At 42.4% G+C, this 18,244-nt stretch overlaps 3 protein-coding genes across 4 annotated transcripts; 1 reads left to right on the top strand and 2 right to left on the bottom strand.

The window, feature by feature from the left end:
* Positions 1-1,573: 1,573 nt before the first annotated feature.
* Positions 1,574-7,010, bottom strand: LOC115766268. Of its 2 annotated transcripts, none has more exons than XM_030710131.1 (3): positions 3,004-7,010; positions 1,928-2,147; positions 1,574-1,877 (listed from the first exon to the last, which is right to left on the bottom strand). In XM_030710131.1, exon 1 carries the CDS (start codon positions 6,882-6,884, stop codon positions 3,150-3,152), a length of 3,735 nt encoding a protein of 1,244 aa, XP_030565991.1. In that variant the 5' UTR covers positions 6,885-7,010; the 3' UTR covers positions 1,574-1,877; positions 1,928-2,147; positions 3,004-3,149. The 2 variants fall into 2 exon arrangements, with proteins under 2 accessions (XP_030565991.1, XP_030565990.1); XM_030710130.1 differs by having other exon boundaries at positions 1,574-1,868.
* A 241-nt stretch (positions 7,011-7,251) lies between these two features.
* LOC115766339 lies at positions 7,252-9,707 on the top strand. The gene is made up of 2 exons (XM_030710231.1): positions 7,252-7,348; positions 8,054-9,707. The coding sequence occupies exon 2, from the start codon at positions 8,081-8,083 to the stop codon at positions 9,404-9,406; it is 1,326 nt and encodes a 441-aa protein (XP_030566091.1). The 5' UTR covers positions 7,252-7,348; positions 8,054-8,080; the 3' UTR covers positions 9,407-9,707.
* Positions 9,708-12,083: 2,376 nt separating this feature from the next.
* Positions 12,084-12,976, bottom strand: LOC115766309 (cofilin/actin-depolymerizing factor homolog). The gene is made up of 2 exons (XM_030710192.1): positions 12,860-12,976; positions 12,084-12,802 (listed from the first exon to the last, which is right to left on the bottom strand). The coding sequence occupies exon 2, from the start codon at positions 12,775-12,777 to the stop codon at positions 12,331-12,333; it is 447 nt and encodes a 148-aa protein (XP_030566052.1). The 5' UTR covers positions 12,778-12,802; positions 12,860-12,976; the 3' UTR covers positions 12,084-12,330.
* Between the last annotated feature and the right edge of the window lie 5,268 nt (positions 12,977-18,244).

Below are 18,244 nucleotides of genomic sequence, written 5' to 3'. Positions count from 1 at the left end.
TTTAATTGAGAATCGCCCGTTCTACTGAAAATATTGCAATCCATAAATATTTTCATTCAGAATTCGCTTCTAAAATCGACCAAAAATTGATATCTGACAAAAAATGGTTAGATATGCGCAATAATTTACGCTTCGGGACTGACTCGTTAGTTTTAGCACTAATTAACCCATTAAAAATGGGTATAAGGGTATATTGTATTTGTGCAAAATCCAAATGTGTGTAACAGGCAGAAGGAAGCATTTCTGACCCCATAAAGTACATATATTCTTGATCTGCATCAATAGTCGAGTCGACCTAGTCACTCCGTTTCCAAGTAATCGATAAAAATCGATATCGTTATCCTGTTTTTTTGGGCAATTTTGGTAAATAATAAGAGCTAGAGTCACCAAACTTGACATATAGCTTTTAAAATAGAATATATATATGCATTTGTTGTTGGAAGTGGGTTCAGGGTATCCCCTAGTCGGCAGCTCCCGACTATAACCTCTTACTTGTTAGAAATAAATTTTCATCTAAGGAAATGTTAGCAATAGAATTAACTCACATGCATTCCTACAATTCCTGCTATTGATTATTTTCACATATAGGATTTAAAGTGATATCAATCGTTTTGGGAGCATTTGAGGTCAAGTTCTTCCGCGTCTGTCTCCGTCCTCGCACAGTAAATCTCACACTAAGCTGCAGCATTGGACGTGGCGGAAAAATCATTGGCCAACAAACCATAAAAAACATTAATTACTTTTGTATTCGGAAACTGTCAACGGCAATGGCAATCAACTGGCAAATTATTGGCAGGCGGCCACTTTAGCAGCTGGAGCTCTGCCCCACGGTCGGCAGTTGCCGGCAGAAGGTTGTAGCCCGGGCGATTAGATGAGCTAATATACCATAAATACTTTGGCTGATTTATGCTCTAGACCCTGCTCGACTGAGCAGCAGCCCAACTGGGATGCCCACTGGGGCCCGTGCATCATAAGGGCATTTTACGAGCACATAAAATACCAAATTTCTGAGACTTAACATTGACTCTTCCTGTTGCTGTCCCCCTTCACTTCGTGCCATTCCTCTTTCTCTTTCTCTTTCCAGTGCCCATTCAATTAGTGTCCCTGTTTGTAACTGTTCTGATGTTCGTAATTTGGTTGAAAAAAGCTTTTCGATTTGTATTTGGGTACATTGAAATATTTATTTGTGCTCCATTGCGTTTCCATTCCTCGTACCACAAATATTTTGCATAAGTGTATACGATTGAGGATATTGTGTAATATGGACAACTTTGACTTAATGATTATCAATTAGAACAGTTTGCTGCAAATTGAGCTTTAATTAATTACTCGACTATAAAATTCGATTAGGTTTGATTCTTTCTTGACAGTTATTAAAATTCGCTTATGGCTAAGCATCTTTGAAGCCGACAAGGGCACAAGTGCTTGCAAAGTATACCAAGGTTTTTCTATAATTATTTTTACAGAAATCCTGCTCACTCTTCGAGCCGGAATAAGAAAATCTACAATACAATACAATCTACAATCTACAATACACCGTCACATACTGAACAATTAATTGCGATTAGATGTTTTCACCGAAACAAAATTTTAATAAAAAGTTAAAAATTTAAAAAAAAATACAAATTAAAATTGATTAATCCCAGTTTGGCACATTAAAGTAGTCTGATTATATACCCATTCGCTACGGGTGCATCAGAAAAATGATCCACTTTACAGCAATGGCAGCCGCGTGTGTTGCACGAATGTTGGCAGGAATTTGGGTGGGCAGTTGGTTATCTCCAGGTCCGACTTTGAAAAAGACAGCGTCCAGACGTCCTAAACAGAAAAACAAATGGGCCTAAACGGCATTCGGCTTGGCCCAAGTCCTAGAATATCTGAAATATTAATTTTCGAAATATTTTAACTTGCGATTACAGCTAATTACTTGCGTTCATTAGTCAGACAAATGCAAATGTCTCGCCTCCACCGCTTCGGTATTCCCCTGCCCTGTTCACCATAACTGGAATGTGATGCGGCTCGTGTATAATTAACTATTTTGCTTGCTTTACTTTGTTGGCTTTATTAAAATTAAATGTACGATACATTCCTTGAGTAATTTTAATTGAATGCCAATGAAAATTAAAGGTTTATTATAAAGCTGCCAACTATAAAGGAAATAAAATAGACTTTAAAAGAAACATCAAACACAGAATATTCTTTGCCCTTAGCGTACATGCAATAACTGTAAAAATTTTTCATTTGTCTTAATTAAGAAACTGAGGTTGGGTTTTATAAGATTCCTACTAAATGTATTGCAGTTGTTCCTAGTACATTGTATTTATTTTCAGGATTAAATGGCATACGCCTCGTTTAGCCTAAAGAAACTTGGGTTGGCTGCTTTCTGGGCTGCTGTTGGGTGTCGAATATACTCAAGGACCCTAAACTCTTTGCAAACGATGTGCGCTACAACTTGCACTTCCAATTTCAATTCAAGTCCGCCAGAGGCTACGGACAGCAAGAACTTGCCAACAGTTAACGGCTTGCTCTTTGCACATGCTTTTTTTTTGCAACTGATGTTTACGAGTTTCTCTGAATAACTCACCTACCTACATTACCCACCCACATAAGTACCTAGTTACACAGAGTTTTCCACAGAGTTCTTTGGCTCACTTTTGCTTCCGTAGCTGCAGCTACTGCAGCTCATTCCTACGTAGCATGAAAATATTCTTTGTCGTTCTCGGGACAGACTATGAGCGAACTATGCGACTAGCAGGCTTTTTTGCTGCCAGAGCAAATAATGCGAGTGCTCTGAACCGTGTAAGTAATGGACAACGGATGAGCAAGGGGCGTGCTACTGTGTCTTGTCCACTAGCATTTCCCTCACTCGACTTATGGTCCACTCTCTGGCTAGGTTTTTAATTTGTAGCCTTGATTTAGTATTGGTGAAAAGCATTTACAACATGTAATTACTGTAAGGATGGGGTATAAACATTTCAACATTTTTCAGCTTAAGATACATACCATATTAATGTAGACTGGGTTTCGTCATCCTTCAGGAGAGTAAAATTTTAAAAAAGAATACCTGTACGTAAAATTTGTAAGTTCTAAGCCAAAGTATTTTTGCATAATTTGATGCATTGTTTATATATGTTGTATGTTATACAAATTCATTCGCCTTCTACTGGATGTTGCTGTTGTCTGTGTAGCTGACGTCTGGCTTCTTCGATTTCCAGGATACGTTGCAGCTCAGTATCCTCCTCCTTGGACTTAGCGATTGGCTTCGGTTTCCTTGGCCTCTCCTGCGACAGGGCGAGAAGCGTTGCCTTCGGAGAGAGGACCTCGTAGGCCACCTCTGCCATCATATTGAAGAGCGTTTGTGCACGCAGTGTTACCATAACGGATCGAATGCATTTGGTGAGCATGGTTGGCATTTGTGTCAGCTCAAAGGCATTGTCTATGTAGCGTATGTTCGGCTTGATGCCAGGAAACAGTTCCGCAAATATGTTCAACTGTTTAGATAGCAGACCCACGGATAGAACGAACTCGCTGCGATCATCGAACATGTAGCATTCGCATCGACAGCGGGGATCGATTGTTGGGGATCTGCCGGTCCAGTAGCTTTCGGTCCTGACATACATCTTGATTTCCAGCAGCTCGGCAATCCTGAAGAAGGTCAACAGTTGCCGGTTCTGCGGTATGGCCCGCGCGTTTATATTTTCAACGAGTCTGGCCAGGTTGTCAAATGCCTGCTTGGCGGTCATGCGGCTTAACTTCTTCTGCAACTGATCGTAGGCACGCTTCGAGAAATTGGGGGGCACCCTCACCGGATCCATCAGCCGTTCAAAGTATGATGATCTGGCTCTTATGATCGATTGCGAGCAATCAAATTTAAGCTTTGACAGCTCGGATGGGATATAGATGTCACCCTCGGACTCGCACAGCGGGTGCGGCTTCCACAAGACTTTAACCCCATCGGATTTCACCTTGGGTGGCTCCTCACGTACGATTTTCTTTGTCAGTTGGGCAGCGTCTTTGTTGGACTCTATCTTAAAATTGACGCGACGCTTCGAGTTCAGGCCTACACAACAATTCCACAACCGCTCGCGCTGATAAAGCATCTCCTTATCCAGCTGGGGAATAAATATTTTTCGTTTGGTTGAAGCCTTAGGCTCACGGTTGTTGCTGTAGGGCTGCGGCTGTGCCTGTGATGCCGTTAGCTCCGGAGATTTCATGTCCTTACCGTTAGCAATTGCTTGTCCTCGTTTGAAGCGCTGTTGCACATGGCCAAGATCGTTCGTATTGATGTTCCTTTCCGTGACATCCTGCAGATTGAACCCGTGTGGCAAGTCCCAGTCCTTAATAGACATCACGCTGCTAAACACATCCTGCTCCGGCGGCAAGACGGCATTCAGACCTGCTGTTGGGTATGGATTGGAGTAAAAGCATGAAATATAGCTGGTCTCGACCGAGCCGGAGCTTTCTTTTTCTGAAATCTCTTGAGCCATTCCATCACCCCTTAGATCGCAGTTCGAGAAAACCGAGTCCCCAGCGTGTGTAAAGGCATTTGGGAACATAGGTTTAATATCGTTGCTGTCGATGGATACTTGCGATTCCGTTGGTACCTTTGAGATGGAATTCCTACCATTGGCCGTGTCTGCCGAATTGGAATTAGGTTCACCAATTAAATTTGCCGAATGGGTGCGAGCTGGCAATGGAGCCCGAATCATAGATACGAAACTGTTGCTCGTGACCGGCGATGGCGAGCGTGTTCCCCGCGGAGTCTGGTACTCTAATTCGCTACTGACGATGGAAGCGTTCGAGTTCATCCGTGTTGCCACTGGAGTCCTATTCAAGGAACATTGGCTCTCGTTCGAGACAGGCGAATTGGAACAAATTTTCGCTGCATCATTGCTGTCGTTGCGATTTCCTAACGGGGACCTCAATATGGAATTGCTGCTGTCGGTTGTAAGTGGCACATTGGAGCGAGGCTTCATTAAAGTTTTGATATTCAGCTCGCTGCTTTCGTTGGAAAGGAACGAATTGGTACGCTTGCCCAAGGCATTTTTATCCTTGACATTGTCGCTTTCGTTGGACCGATTTCTCGCCAGCGCCGAATAGGTTCGATGGGTAACTAGAGGCTTGTGCTCGGAGCTGCAGCTGTCGTTAACCGGCGAACGGAAGCGAGATTCAATCGAAACTTTCCCCGTGACATCGCGATTTCCCATGGACATGTATAAGTCCGTGTGCTTGCAGCAGGGCTTGCTTACCGGTGAATTGGAACGACTTCTCAAACCCGAATGCGTACGATTTATAATAAGATATCTTGACTCCGTATTGCCGCCCTCGGCTGTGATCGCTAGATTGGAGCGGGTGTTGCAATCACCGTCGCCATGGCGCGAGCTCTTACGCTTTTTCGCAAGACGTCCATTCTCGCTGCTACAGACGTTTGCTACCGGCGAATCGGATCGACTTATTATTACCGAATGGGTTCGATTCCTAATCTGTGAACTTTGTACCAAACTAGTGCTCCCGTTTGCTACCGGTGAATCTGAACGACTTCTCATTATCGAGTGGGTGCGGTTCCTAATTAGCTCTCCTTGTACTGAACTCGTGCTGTCGTTGGCTACTGCTGAATTGGAACGACTTCGAACTCTTGGATGGGTACGATTTTTTATCAGCGACCTATGTTCGGAATTTTTTTTTTCCAGTGTGGCTGGGGAATTTGTGTGGGTCCTCGTCGACATCTTTGGCTTAGGACTAATGGAAACCTGCGGTTTGCCGTGAGCTTTCGGGTTGGGATTGTTCTTGTCGATGGTTTCCTGCGAATGGTCACGAGTTCTCAGCCGAGATTTAGCCCTGTGATTGTGATTTTGGGAGGCCATTTGGGGCGTATTCAACGAAGCTCGCGATATTTCATTGCTACTGTCAGGGCTAAAGGAAGCACGTGAGCGATTTTCCAATGGGCTCCTTCGCGTGGATGATGTATTGTCTTTGGTAGCCTGCAATTGGGAACGAGCCCTTATTGAAGTGCTTGATAAGCGATTGCAATTTCCGACTGGCAAACGTGAGGATGTTCCTACTAGAGTCTTCTGCTTCATCGAATTGTTCTTGTGGCCGGTATTCGGCTGCGGACGTGAAAGGCAATCATGTCGGACAGGCTTAAGATGCTGTTTAGGATTAGCCTCATTCACTGCCGACAATTCGTTACGCGTCTTTTTCTTGATGTCCTTTGTGATCTTTTCTTTTTTTTGGGGCTTACAGTGCCGGTATCTAAGGGTTACATTATTTCCCGCGTAAGTTAAACAGACAGATCTGGTGGGCTTTTGTTGAAATACTTCAAAGATTCGGTTCTTAATTTCTGTTTTTTTAAATGCATGCTCCAGCTCAAGATAGTCCGAACTGTATATTATGGAATAGTTGTCAGCCCTCTGGGTATTCACAATTAGATCCTTTTCGTCGGTAGTCAGGCTGGTTACGCCCAGATGCCTTTCGCCATCGATTGCATAACCATGAACGATGTGCTTCTCCGTTGTCGTTGAAGTGGGCGTTATCACAAGCAGCAAATTCTGTAACTGTTGAATGCCAAACAGTTTGCTTACAACACTATCTGCATTGGGCTCTGAATTATGATCACAAGCTAGCTGGGGCCTTACAAAACGTTTTGTCACCTCGAAGGGACGAACCCTGAGTACTCTGGTAACATAGCGACCGGGAAATGTTACTGTGTCAATTCGATCGAGTATCCCGGTATCAGACGACATTAATCTGGAACTGCAGCCAGGGGTTGCAGCTTCCCTGTAGATCATTCCCATTATATCTTCGACGTCTTGACGCGCTCTCTTTTGTTTTCCTTTTCGGCTAGCGCCCTGTAAACGTTTTACACGGTCGCTCTCGTCACTCATATTAAAAAACTAAGTTTTTATTGCAGCCGAAATAGAAAATGTACCAGAAATAAAAGTTTATGTGTTTTACTTTTAACTTTTTGGATCCAAAAATTTAGGAAAATTAAAATTCGTCCTACTAGAGTCAGTAACAAGTTAAAACTAAAATAAAAATTCCATTTGCTTTCCTATACACATCTTAAGCGACGTTTAAGTCATGGACGAGTTGACTTCATCGAGTTTGTCTATTTGAATTTGAATCAGGTAACGGTATTTAATAGGCGGAAACTTTGTATAATGTAAGAAAAGAAAACTCATCTGAAAAGTTGTCACTAGAAAGCACTTTTGAATATATTCTTTTCGGACTAGACTTTATTGTCTTTTTTAAATCTCATACACTTTTTCAAAAAATTTTTATCGGATTGGTTTCGCTCAAGTTCACAATTATAAAAATTGTTTCCGCTGGAATTTGTATATGTCAATGGGTAACTGTTAATATATTCTAAGCATGGTCGGGTCAACTAAATATATATAAACAAAACAAGTAAGAGGTTCTAGTCGGGAGCTCCCGACTGGGGGATACCCTGAACCCTTTTCTTCCAACATCAAATGCATATATATATGTATGTATATTTTATTTGAGAAGCTATATGTCAAGTTTGGTGACTCTAGCTCTTATCATTTACCAAAATAGCCCAAAAAATAGGATATCGATTTTTATCGATTGCTTGGAAACGGAGTAAGTTATCGATTATCGGAAACAAACTCGATCCCTAGGAGCATCTACATCTAAAATTTCAAGTCTCTAGCTCTTATAGGTTCTGAGATCCTTGCGTTCATACATACGGACGGACAGACAGACGGACATGGCTAGATCGACTCGGCTATTTATGCTGATCAAGATTATATATACTTTATGGGGTTGGAGATGCTTCCTTCTGCCTGTTACATACATTTGGAATTCGCACAAATACAATATACCCTTATACCCATTTTTAATGGGTTCAGGGTATACAAATTGTGAAATACAAGAGAAATAGCCATATGCTAGGTCCTGTTTAATATTGTTTTCGTTTTTCCCTACAAGGCTTTTTATATTAACAGTTCTCTTAGTTGTCTTAGCATTTGCTGTTGTAGTAGACATTTTTACATATTCCGGACTAAGGACTAAGTTATTTATATTCCAATAGACTTTGGTTTCCAAAGGCTGTGGCTAAATGGAAGCACGTCGTCTCGAGCGACAGCGCCGGGACTCGGCCAAGAGCAGTGCCGCAGAAACGCTGCCGTCGACGCAAGACGAAGAGTTCCATTTACGACTCATCGAATTATATTGCCAGCATCCATGCCTGTGGAAAACGTCGCTGAGCGAATACGAAGATGCAGAGCTGAAGCGTCAGGCCTGGCAAGATATTAGCAACCAACTGGGCGCCCATTTGACACCCTCCTTTGTGCGCAGTCGCATCAGCAGCATGCGCTATCGGCTGAACGTGTACAAGCTGCAAATGCTTGAGTTCAAGATGAGCCCCGCCAGCGGCAAGCAGCCCGAGAAGCTCTACTACATCGATAAGTTTGCTTTTCTGGACGAGGCGAGCAGCTCGCAGCAGCAACAGGAGCTGCAGCAGCTATCAGAGGCTGAGCAGGCACACGATAGAACTGACTTGGGTGCCAGGAATTCCGATCTGAGCATTTCCAGCATATTTAAGCAGCGCATGCAACGGCAGCAGCAGCAAGCGGAGCAGTTGCCACAAGTATTGCAACGCCTGAGCCAGAGCGGTCGCTCTGAAGGAGCTGAGGACATGTCACCGGGCAACCTGGACGACTTTGCGGATTTCAGCATTGCCAGTGTTGTAAAGAAGCGTATGCAGCAATCGCTGCAGCCGCAGATTAGGAGCATCCCAAAAGTTCCCGACTCGCTCTTGAATGCACGGCGGCTGATAAAGAAGGCGCAAAACAAGCAACCAGTTGGCGATCACGTGCACGGTGCAACCGGAAAGCCCAATCAGAATGCTAAGGCTCAAAATATGGATATTGATAGTATGCTTAAGCAGCGTATGCATCGGCTGGGCCTTGCCGAGCAGGGCAGGGATTCGGTGGGCAGCTTGGACAGTTTTGCTGACCTTCGCGGATCCCTCGTCAACATTCCCAGTGTAGTCAAGAAGCGTATGCGACAACAGTTGCCGATAGGCGTACCGCGCAATATGGAACTGGAGAAGTTCACCCCAAAGAGCTTCCTCCAAAAGCCGGAGTCAATGTTGACCATACCACCGAACTCGGCCACGTTGCGCGCACAGCCAGGCGATTCGGTGTCCACAACAAAAGTGTCCAAGCAGCCGGGTCAGCCAAAGCCGTCAGACTCCGAAGACCAAATGTCAGATGAGGAAGAATTTTATCGTTTACACTGGAGCGTACGTCAGCAGCAGCGTTCTCGTCGTCCACCTGGGATGGTCTCCAACCGTGACCTCATACCGCAACCCGTGCCGCCTCTGTTGCTTGGCATGCGCTCCACTACCAACATGGAGAGCGCTAACGATACAAAGACATAAGCACATACATATAGCCCACACCATCTACACCAACCACCTAATCCGCGCTATGCTCACCCTGCGCACGCTTCACACCCTTCACACCATGCACACCATCTTCACCATGCATAGTAACTATTTTTCACTATTTGACTCTGATTACCAGTACCACTAGTTCCAGTAGTATTTACTGGCATTTACACATTCGCGTGTGCTTCGTTTTCCAGCAACTGTTCGATATATATATATTTTTTTTTTTTTTCAAAATTGGGTCCGTTCGGGCATATAAGTTTGTTACTTGATAAAATAAAAGAGAAACTATGAAACGCATCGGTACATTTATGTACTTCTATATCTCTTTTATTACTCCAAGTTTGCCAGGCAAATTATTCTCCAATTAAGTTCCCATATTTATCCTAGTTAATAGATAATATAGAGCTGACGAATATAGATTATCATATTTATATAAGTATATATAGCTTTTATTGTAGAATTCCTGGTTCGATCCGGCTAGTTTGCGGACTTGGTTATAAAGAATTGTCTAAAATCGATAATTATTGATATTCAATCTGTATTTTTTACCATCATTTGGAATGGTAAAGCTAATTGAACTTGAAACTTAATACGGCGGCCTAACAAGGTACTACTTATATTTCAAACCTAGCCACACCTATTTCCATTGAGAAACGGCCAAATCAAATATTCTCACTTGACTGACGTGGCAAGGGGATACTTTGTAAATTCTATAAACTCTTGTAGGTTTTCTTTTAATTAAATAAAATGCCAAAGCAGACTTAAAAATAGCAATCATAATGATACAGCACGAATAAGAAAATGTATTATTTTCCAACCTGGCTAGAAGTCAGCCTTGCTCAATCTCTTTTGTTTGTACACAAAATGGTAAAATCCAATCAAAGAATTGTGTATATAGATTTTAAAGCAGTTAATGGTTGAAACTCTACTCTTTAAAGATAAGCGAACGAAATTCATTTGTTTTACTGTACAGTCGTAATTTGGTCTTCCGCCCCTTCAGTTGCTGGCCTTCTGCTGCTACCTTTCTTTCCATCTATCTCTCTCCCCCTTATGCTCTGTCACGCTCTGGCTGCCATTTGCTTTCTCTGTTACTCGTATAAATTGGCAAAATTTTAATTTTCCACTAGATTTGCGTGGATTTTTGGCCCGTGTTTTGTTTGCTATGTGCCCTTTTTAGTTTGCTTTGATTTTTATACCCAAGCATTGTGTATATGGTTGGGTGTGTGGGTGTAGCTGTGTGTGCTAAGGTGTGTGTATATTTATGTGTGCATATTGTGTTGACTATGTTTAAAGAATGCTAAGCTAATACGCAGCATTTACCGGAGATTCTTTTATATATAGTATATTTTGTTCCTTCCTATCAAATCATCTCGAAATATGTAACCCAGAAGCAGATGTTTCCGACAACATAAAGCGTGAGTCTGTTAGTCCATTCGTCCATTCGTCTGTTCCTTAGTTCTCAGGCTATCGTCATAAAACTTTACACGTATGTATACAGAAATCGTAACTAGATGCTATGGACGTACGATTTCTGAACTTTCGTTACAAAATTTAGTAATTGGATGGTGCAGTTTTTCAAATATTTTGACATGTGCACAAGTTTATCAAATCAATCTATAATATTATATGGCACAGACATATTTAAGTGTCTACGAGGGTATTTAGTCTTCGGCGTGCCAAAGATGGCCATGCCCATTTGTTTGTTCATGATTTAAGCTCTTTTTGTATTCCCATCGTTATCGACTTCCTTGTTGACAGTGACCAAGTCTCAATGGCATTATCTTTTGTTATGTCGGCATTTGCCTGGTTGTCTTTAGGCGGCCAACGCGGCGTATGATGAATGTTCGTGAGCTCAGAGAGAGAGGATAGGAAGAGAGAGCGTCGCTTGCGTTAGGGGAAGCCGGCAAGGGAAGCCATTCTCCTTATGGGAACGAACCAATGGCCAAACGAGCTGCCATTGTTCTTAAACGCAGCCACGAGGAGCAGAGCAAATGCCATTATATCGTTTGTCTATTTGCATTTGATGCACACCCCTTCAGCTGGCATCTGATTCAGTTTCCTTTGCCATTCGACTACTCCACTATTCCACTTATTGCACTCATCAAACAGGGGAATGTCGAAAATTTGAGTCTTACTCTTAATTTGAGCTGGCGACGTGCTCATTCTCGATTTGATTAATTCCAGTGCTCCGCCAAATGAAATGAAAGACTGGCGCGTTCTGCCTCGTTGCGGGCTGCGGGCTGCTGGTGGCGGACCGCGGGCTGGAGGCGCCGCTCGCAACTTGGTCATGATTTATGAATGAGATAAAAAGTCTCAATGGCAAAAGTTTTGCCTGCTCCCCAGCGACTCAGACGCCGCCGCCGACGGCAACAAAAATTATTTTTAGTCAAGCCGTCGGCGCTGTGTGTGTTGTGTGAGGGGGTGGGGCCTATGTAGGAGCCGGGCGCAATAAATAACAGTTGGTGCTGGAAAATGATATTCGTGGAAAGCGATTGGCAGAGTTAAGGCGCCGAGTCAGTGGCCGCTCAGCCAAATGTTAAATGGGCTCATTAGAAGCGGCAAAATCAAATCAAATTGCCACCAAGTGGAACCGGCTGCAAATGTGGCACATGTTGCCGCAGACTGAGGAGTAGGAGTCGGAATGCAAAGATGGTTGCTTGATGCTTGCAAAACTTTATGTGTAACGGGAATAATGCTTTGACAACCGAGAAGTTTAAAGATAATTACTTAATATGCAACTCAACAATTTGAATGCCAATTTGGGTGCCAGTGAATCGGTGCGTTCTTGATTTTGTTTTTCTTTTTTTGTTTCTGGGTTTTTTTTTGCTAGCTATTGCTATTTTTAAGTGTGCGTTGTTGTTGTTGTTGTTGTTGCTGTTGTTCTTGTTAGAGTTATTGGTTAAGTAGTTCGCTCAGTTGCGGTCAAGGACGCGCAACTGCTCCTCGACACACTCGCGACAAGCCTCGTCCAATTCGGTGGCCTGTATATACTTTTGTACGCCATTGAACTCCTTTTTGAGTGCAGCAAAGGAGCTGGAGTAGAGCATTTTGTCCTTGATTTTCGCCTGCATCGGGCACCACAGCATCAAGAATAGCTTCTCCTTCAAGCAAGTGGAGGAGGCGCCCTGGCACTGATGATGGTATGCATAATCGTAGACCGCATAGCGGCACTCCTCGGGGCCGCCCTTACGCAAATCGTCAAGAAAGTCATCATAGCTGGCATTGCGGCGACCAACCACCTCCACATTGATTTCGCGTTCCTGCTTAATGGCGAAGATTACATAGCGATGCTGCTTTAGCTTGCGTATCTCCTCAAAGATGCCCTTGCACTCCGTTGAAACTTCAATGCCTGAAGCCATTCTGTTGCTGCACGGGATACTGCCTCTGCAAGGCAGTTGCATGGGTTAAGCAGGCTGGCCGATTAACCAGAAGAAAACTCACCGTTTGTAAATTACTGAAGAAATGTGTTTGTGCTTTATTTTAAATTTGTGTGTTTACTCAAAATTCCTTGAAATTTCGACTAACTGTACGCTTCGATTCCATTGCTCCCGGAAATGACATTGACGATCAACTGAGAGCCAGCTGTGTGGACTCAAATTTAGAAGCCTACTTTGGTCAAAATAATTGCCCATTCTTTCGTTCAAGAAATTGTTCATAAATGTTATCAAATCATTTTGATCCTGTGCATGAGCCGATTGCTTAAGATATTATCAAAACATTTATTCAATAATTTAATAATAAAATGTTTTATTATTTTCTGGCTTGTAGCACTTTCGTTAAAGGCTGAAGTTTTAAATTTTTGTCAAGTATTGAACAGATTAAAAGAATATATAAAATGAAATTGTGTTTGACATGATAATAATGTGGCTGTTAACTTGAAGATAAGGATTATCGGACCCTTTCACGAGCATATAGTCACGAGCCTGCTTTTGTCAGTCCTTTACTCTGACAGCATTCAAATTAATCTGCAGATTAATTTGAACAGTTTCAATTGAATAATAATAAAATTGATACACCGTGTGGCCGAAGAATACAGAATATACATCGACACAAATAGGTGTATAGAGTACAGTGAAAACCTTCTTTGGTGGACAGCGACAGACGGAGAAGTGTCAACTTTATGGAGCAGGAATTGGTGTTGACTGATTCATAATGTTTAAAGTATAGCTGTTTGTCCAAGATGTGTCTGCCTAATAGAAGACTCCGTTGGAAGAGCTTTCACTGTATAATGTCAATCATGTTAATCGGTGTACGTAAAGGGATAAAAACATCAAATTTTCTATGCGCCAGCGGGTTTTATAAGATTATCCATTCAGAGCAGTCTGTAGAAGGCATAGTCGAGCACTCTCGACTTAAGCAATCCCATGTGGAAGAGATTGTATATGTACGAGTTAATTTTCATGCGTATGCACATTCGTGCATAAGTTGCTGGCACAATATGCCCACTGTCCTGATAGGGATGTCAAATGCAATGAATGCCTCAGGATGCCCAAAACAGTTGTCGACAATGGAATGCCCCATTTAACAAAGCTGCTGGCGGTCGCGGGCGCTGTCGCGGTAGAAAGTAATGCAGCAGCGGCCGCTGCAACTGCAAATGATGTTTATGTTCTCAATTGTTTTGTCGCACACATACACAATAACACAAGAGTGCTCTAGTCGGGAGAGCCCGATCAGGAGATACCCTAATCAAATTGTGTATATTTCGTTCGTTTTAAATTTGGACGAATCGTGGGAGGTATTCAAAAAGAGAAATGTTCCTCATCTGTGTATACTATACGAGGGCCTACCTATCAAGGCTGGTGTATCTAGCTCTAAATGATTTTTATCGATATTTTGAAAATGAGGAGATATCGAAAAAATTATAAACTTGCGTTGGTAACGGGGAATATATAGTTTGTGTATGGCCAAGATTAAAATCTCTAGCCTTTAGAGTTTTTCAACGTTCACACGGAGATATAGACATAGGGACTCGCTCGTCATCCTGATCAAAAATATATGCACTTAATGGGGTTGTGTCTCTTTCTGCCTGCTACATTTGTACAAACCCTAAATACCCTTTTTTTTTTACACATTTTTTAACTATTCCAAGGTCTTAAAAGGTATGTTTAAATTTGTTTTGCTTTAAAAAACTGTCAGTAAGGGAGCTCATGCTGTGTGTGAGTTAAAGCTTAGGAAATGGCGGAGAGGGGCGGATCAGAGCTTTTTGTCACTTAAATTCAATATATTTTTGCCTCATGCATATTTAAGCGTACTTCTTTGTAATCAGCGTGCGTGGCTCATACACGTATTGTATGCCATTAACAGCCACACCAATTTGCCAGAGCCAATGCGAAATTTGAGAATCTGGGAGGGCTGCTGTAGAAGAAAGGCACAGTCATGTGGGCCGTAAATTAAATACAAAATAAAGTAAAATACACTTGAGGCAGCAAGCCGGGGCGAGCGCACAGCAAGTGCCACAAAAAATAACAAATACGAAAAACCAAATGAGAATGCCATAGTCGGGAGTGCTCGACACGTGGATACTCTTTAAATAAAATGTTTGTAATTTAAAAATAGCTTTTATCTTCGGTATTTGGAAGGTTCCAGAACATTTTCATTCCATGCTGAAGTATATTCAAGGAAGTTGGAGAGGCAAAGGGGTATTTTGTTTTAAATATCTTATTTTCCTAAGATCCTCTCAGATTCCTTTAATTATAACCTTCACGCTTACAACACATACCAGAATATCTCTTCTGCACTAAATAAATTTTTGATCGCTTTTAGTCGAAATATGCCTTAGCTTAGATAAATAAATTATATTTTCTCCAGACCAATGAGGCACGCGCGTATATGGACGAGAGGTCGTCTGGTATAAGAACCGTCTTTATCATGGCTGTCACATACATACATTAGCTTATTTTGATGACAGCCTTTTTAAAGCATTTTATGGCTACAGGGTAAACAAGATGAATAACGAGAAACAAGAAAAAACAATACTGAGTTGAAAGGCCGTGTGCTCTTGGGGTATGCCACACCCACAATATACCCTTTACAATCATCGAGTCGGGTCTTAAATGTACTCAAATCAAATTGAATAAAATTCAATTGTTATTTGATGCGAGAATTTTAAATAAAATATAATTCTTCTCGCTCGATTGCTAGAAAACTTTGTTGAGCGTTGCATTTCTTTTAGTTGCTGAGCGACAAAAGTAATGCCAGTCCATTAAGTTGGGGCTTAGCTGCATTACAGGGTATTGCGTGGAATGGCAATGGGGACGACAACAATAAGTTATGGGTATTAAAGACCGCGAGCTGCTAAGCCGCTCTGCGGCCAATGTTCAGCGGAGATTTCGTTTTTATTACGCGTAAATGAAAGACATTCGTTGTCGAATGTCGTGTAGGCTGACAGAACGTGCGCCCGGATTGCTGATTGCGTGAGGGTGAGGTTATTCAAAGTAGGTAATGAGGCTGCCGCCCGCTGTGCCCAGTGTCTCGCATTAAAACTGCGCGATTAAAATCGGTTTACGTCCGTCTACCGCCCAGCAAAAATGACCAGCGGCCAAGAGAGCAGGGCAGGGTGAGCGGGGGGATTGGTTACAAAATGTTTTACTCGAAACTTAAATGCGAATGATTAACAAGTAATCGAAGCATCCATTGGGACGAATACAGGCCCATTGGGAGGAAAAAGGCATTGCGTTGGCTGGCGTGTTGTTTGCTGTTGCTGAGTTCTCAATTAATTATACTGGCATTATTCATGAGTCTTTTGCTAATGAACCCAAGTATCAGCCGAAACAGCCGCAGCCCCAGGCGGAGGCAGATTCACAGGCAAAGGCCGAGGCCGAGGCACAGGACCATCCACCTTCAAGCCAAAAGTTCACTTGAGTTTAATTGATTTTGGGCCATTTGTTTTAAGCAACAGCAAATACAAAGTGAAGTACAACAATGCAAATGATACATATCTCCACATGCTGGCGGTGGGCGTCGCATATGGGCGTGGCATGGCTGCGGGGCTCCACCGCACTGTTCCACTGTTCAGCATGTGGATGTGTGTGCGCGGACTCGAACCACTTCAATTGGCAAAAACGGCTTGAAATAAGTTTTTGTAATTAGATTATAAATAATTTAAAGTCGGATATTTGTCTAGCTGGTTGCCGAAAACAAAGGTGAATATGTAAAACAAAATTCCAGCTTATCAAATAATCCTCGATGACACACTTGACGGCACGTCCTTAACCGCGTCGAGTGTAAAAAAAGTATAAAGTATATAAATTCAGACTGGCAATTGCTTTATGTCCACTTCGATACATAATAAATGTAGCTTGAATTGATGGATGGCTAGCTGCAACATCGGCAAGTGCCGCACGTGCCAGCCGCGGACAATGGACATGCCCACAGGCTGCCTCACAAACATTCACACATATTATTGCTGCTGATGATGTGGCACAAAAAAAAAAAAAAATAATAGAAATCGAGTCTATGGAAAGTTTTTCTTTTGCTACCTTGAAAAGTCTCAACGACGGCTTAGCCGATGAAAAGTTTGTGCGACAGCAAAATAAAAGAGCAAAGTTTACCGTAAAAGTTGAGCGCATGGCAAATGACACCTGGACCACTTCTTGGGAAATGGCTGCAAAAAAAAGAAGAAGAAGAAAAATGGCGGAATCGGCATGAAAATGGCAATGGGCTGGAATGCATGCTGCATGCACATGTGCGCGACCGAGCATGTACGCAATAGTGCAATCGTGTGGCAAATTTACTTACTTGTTGCCACTTTACAACACTTTTCTTTGGTTATTTGTTGCTGTACTCCTTAGCTCTGACTCTGCTTCAGCCACGGTCACCGTCTCTGTGGCACAATTAATACCGAAATTGTGCGGCTTGCCGAGTGCAAATAACTTACAACAACATCAACATTTGCTTGAGTGCATTGCAAATGGCTTAAAAGGGTGTAAAAAGCTGTGTAAATAAATATAACGAAGGCATAACACCTATATGAACTCTTGACTTCAAATTTCGAATGTAGACTCTCGCAAAGCATATGCAGAGCAAATACCTCCTTTCTTATTCTATGATCGATAATTATAAATGAGTTTATTAAGAACATTTTTGAGAATATACAAACTGCAAGCAATATTTTTTAATTTTGAAATATACTTTCATGTGAACCTACTAAAGGGACGTATGTCTCTTTTAGGAACAAATGTTACAAAAATTAAATTTTTGTATTAAACACGTCTGCAATGGTATTTCATCTTCGGCAGTGCGAAGAAAATGATTCATTCTTAATAAATTTAATAAAATTTGATTTAATTATGCATTATCTTTTGACATTAAAATGTGAGTTTTTAATACGGTTTAATTGCATTTACCAGAGTAAATTCGATGCTACAGATCAAAGTGAATAAATTATGAGAGCTGCTCATGATTTATCCAATGTAATTGGCCTTGCATGCCACAGGAAATGCGATAAGGAGCGGGACGCGTCAGCGCCCAAGGCGAAGACACGGCAAATGGGTGATAAATTTTGATTTTCAGTTCGTGACACAAACGCAATGTTGTCAGCCACGTGCCACCTTCCAGCTGCCGCCTGCCGCCTGCCTCCTGCCTCCTGCCACCTGCCACCTGCCAGCTGCCACCTGCCATGCGGCATGAAGCCATGTTCCATCAAAGACGGGCCCCTTTGTCAATTTTTGTTTTGTGCTGAGCCATGTCAAAGCGGCTTCCGTTTCCGTGGCACATAAACGTAAGTGTAATCGAAACAATGCCAACAACAACAATGCCATCGATGATCAGTGCACATTCCGGGGCATCAATTCTGCTCGATGAGCTTATGAATGGAATAGGCCTGGG

This window comes from Drosophila novamexicana, unplaced genomic scaffold, assembly GCF_003285875.2.
Source record: "Drosophila novamexicana strain 15010-1031.04,08,12 unplaced genomic scaffold, DnovRS2.1 tig00001089-arrow-arrow-pilon, whole genome shotgun sequence".
NCBI classification, from domain to species: Eukaryota; Metazoa; Arthropoda; class Insecta; order Diptera; family Drosophilidae; genus Drosophila; species Drosophila novamexicana.
Note: the sequence above shows the minus strand (reverse complement) of the source record. Positions and strands in the feature narration are given on the sequence as shown.

What these genes read in the sequence shown, in the direction of transcription:
- LOC115766268 (XM_030710131.1), bottom strand. Translation starts at nt 6,884, where the DNA reads ATGAGTGACGAGAGCGACCGTGTAAAACGTTTACAGGGCGCTAGCCGA.
- LOC115766339 (XM_030710231.1), top strand. Translation starts at nt 8,081, where the DNA reads ATGGAAGCACGTCGTCTCGAGCGACAGCGCCGGGACTCGGCCAAGAGC.
- LOC115766309 (XM_030710192.1), bottom strand. Translation starts at nt 12,777, where the DNA reads ATGGCTTCAGGCATTGAAGTTTCAACGGAGTGCAAGGGCATCTTTGAG.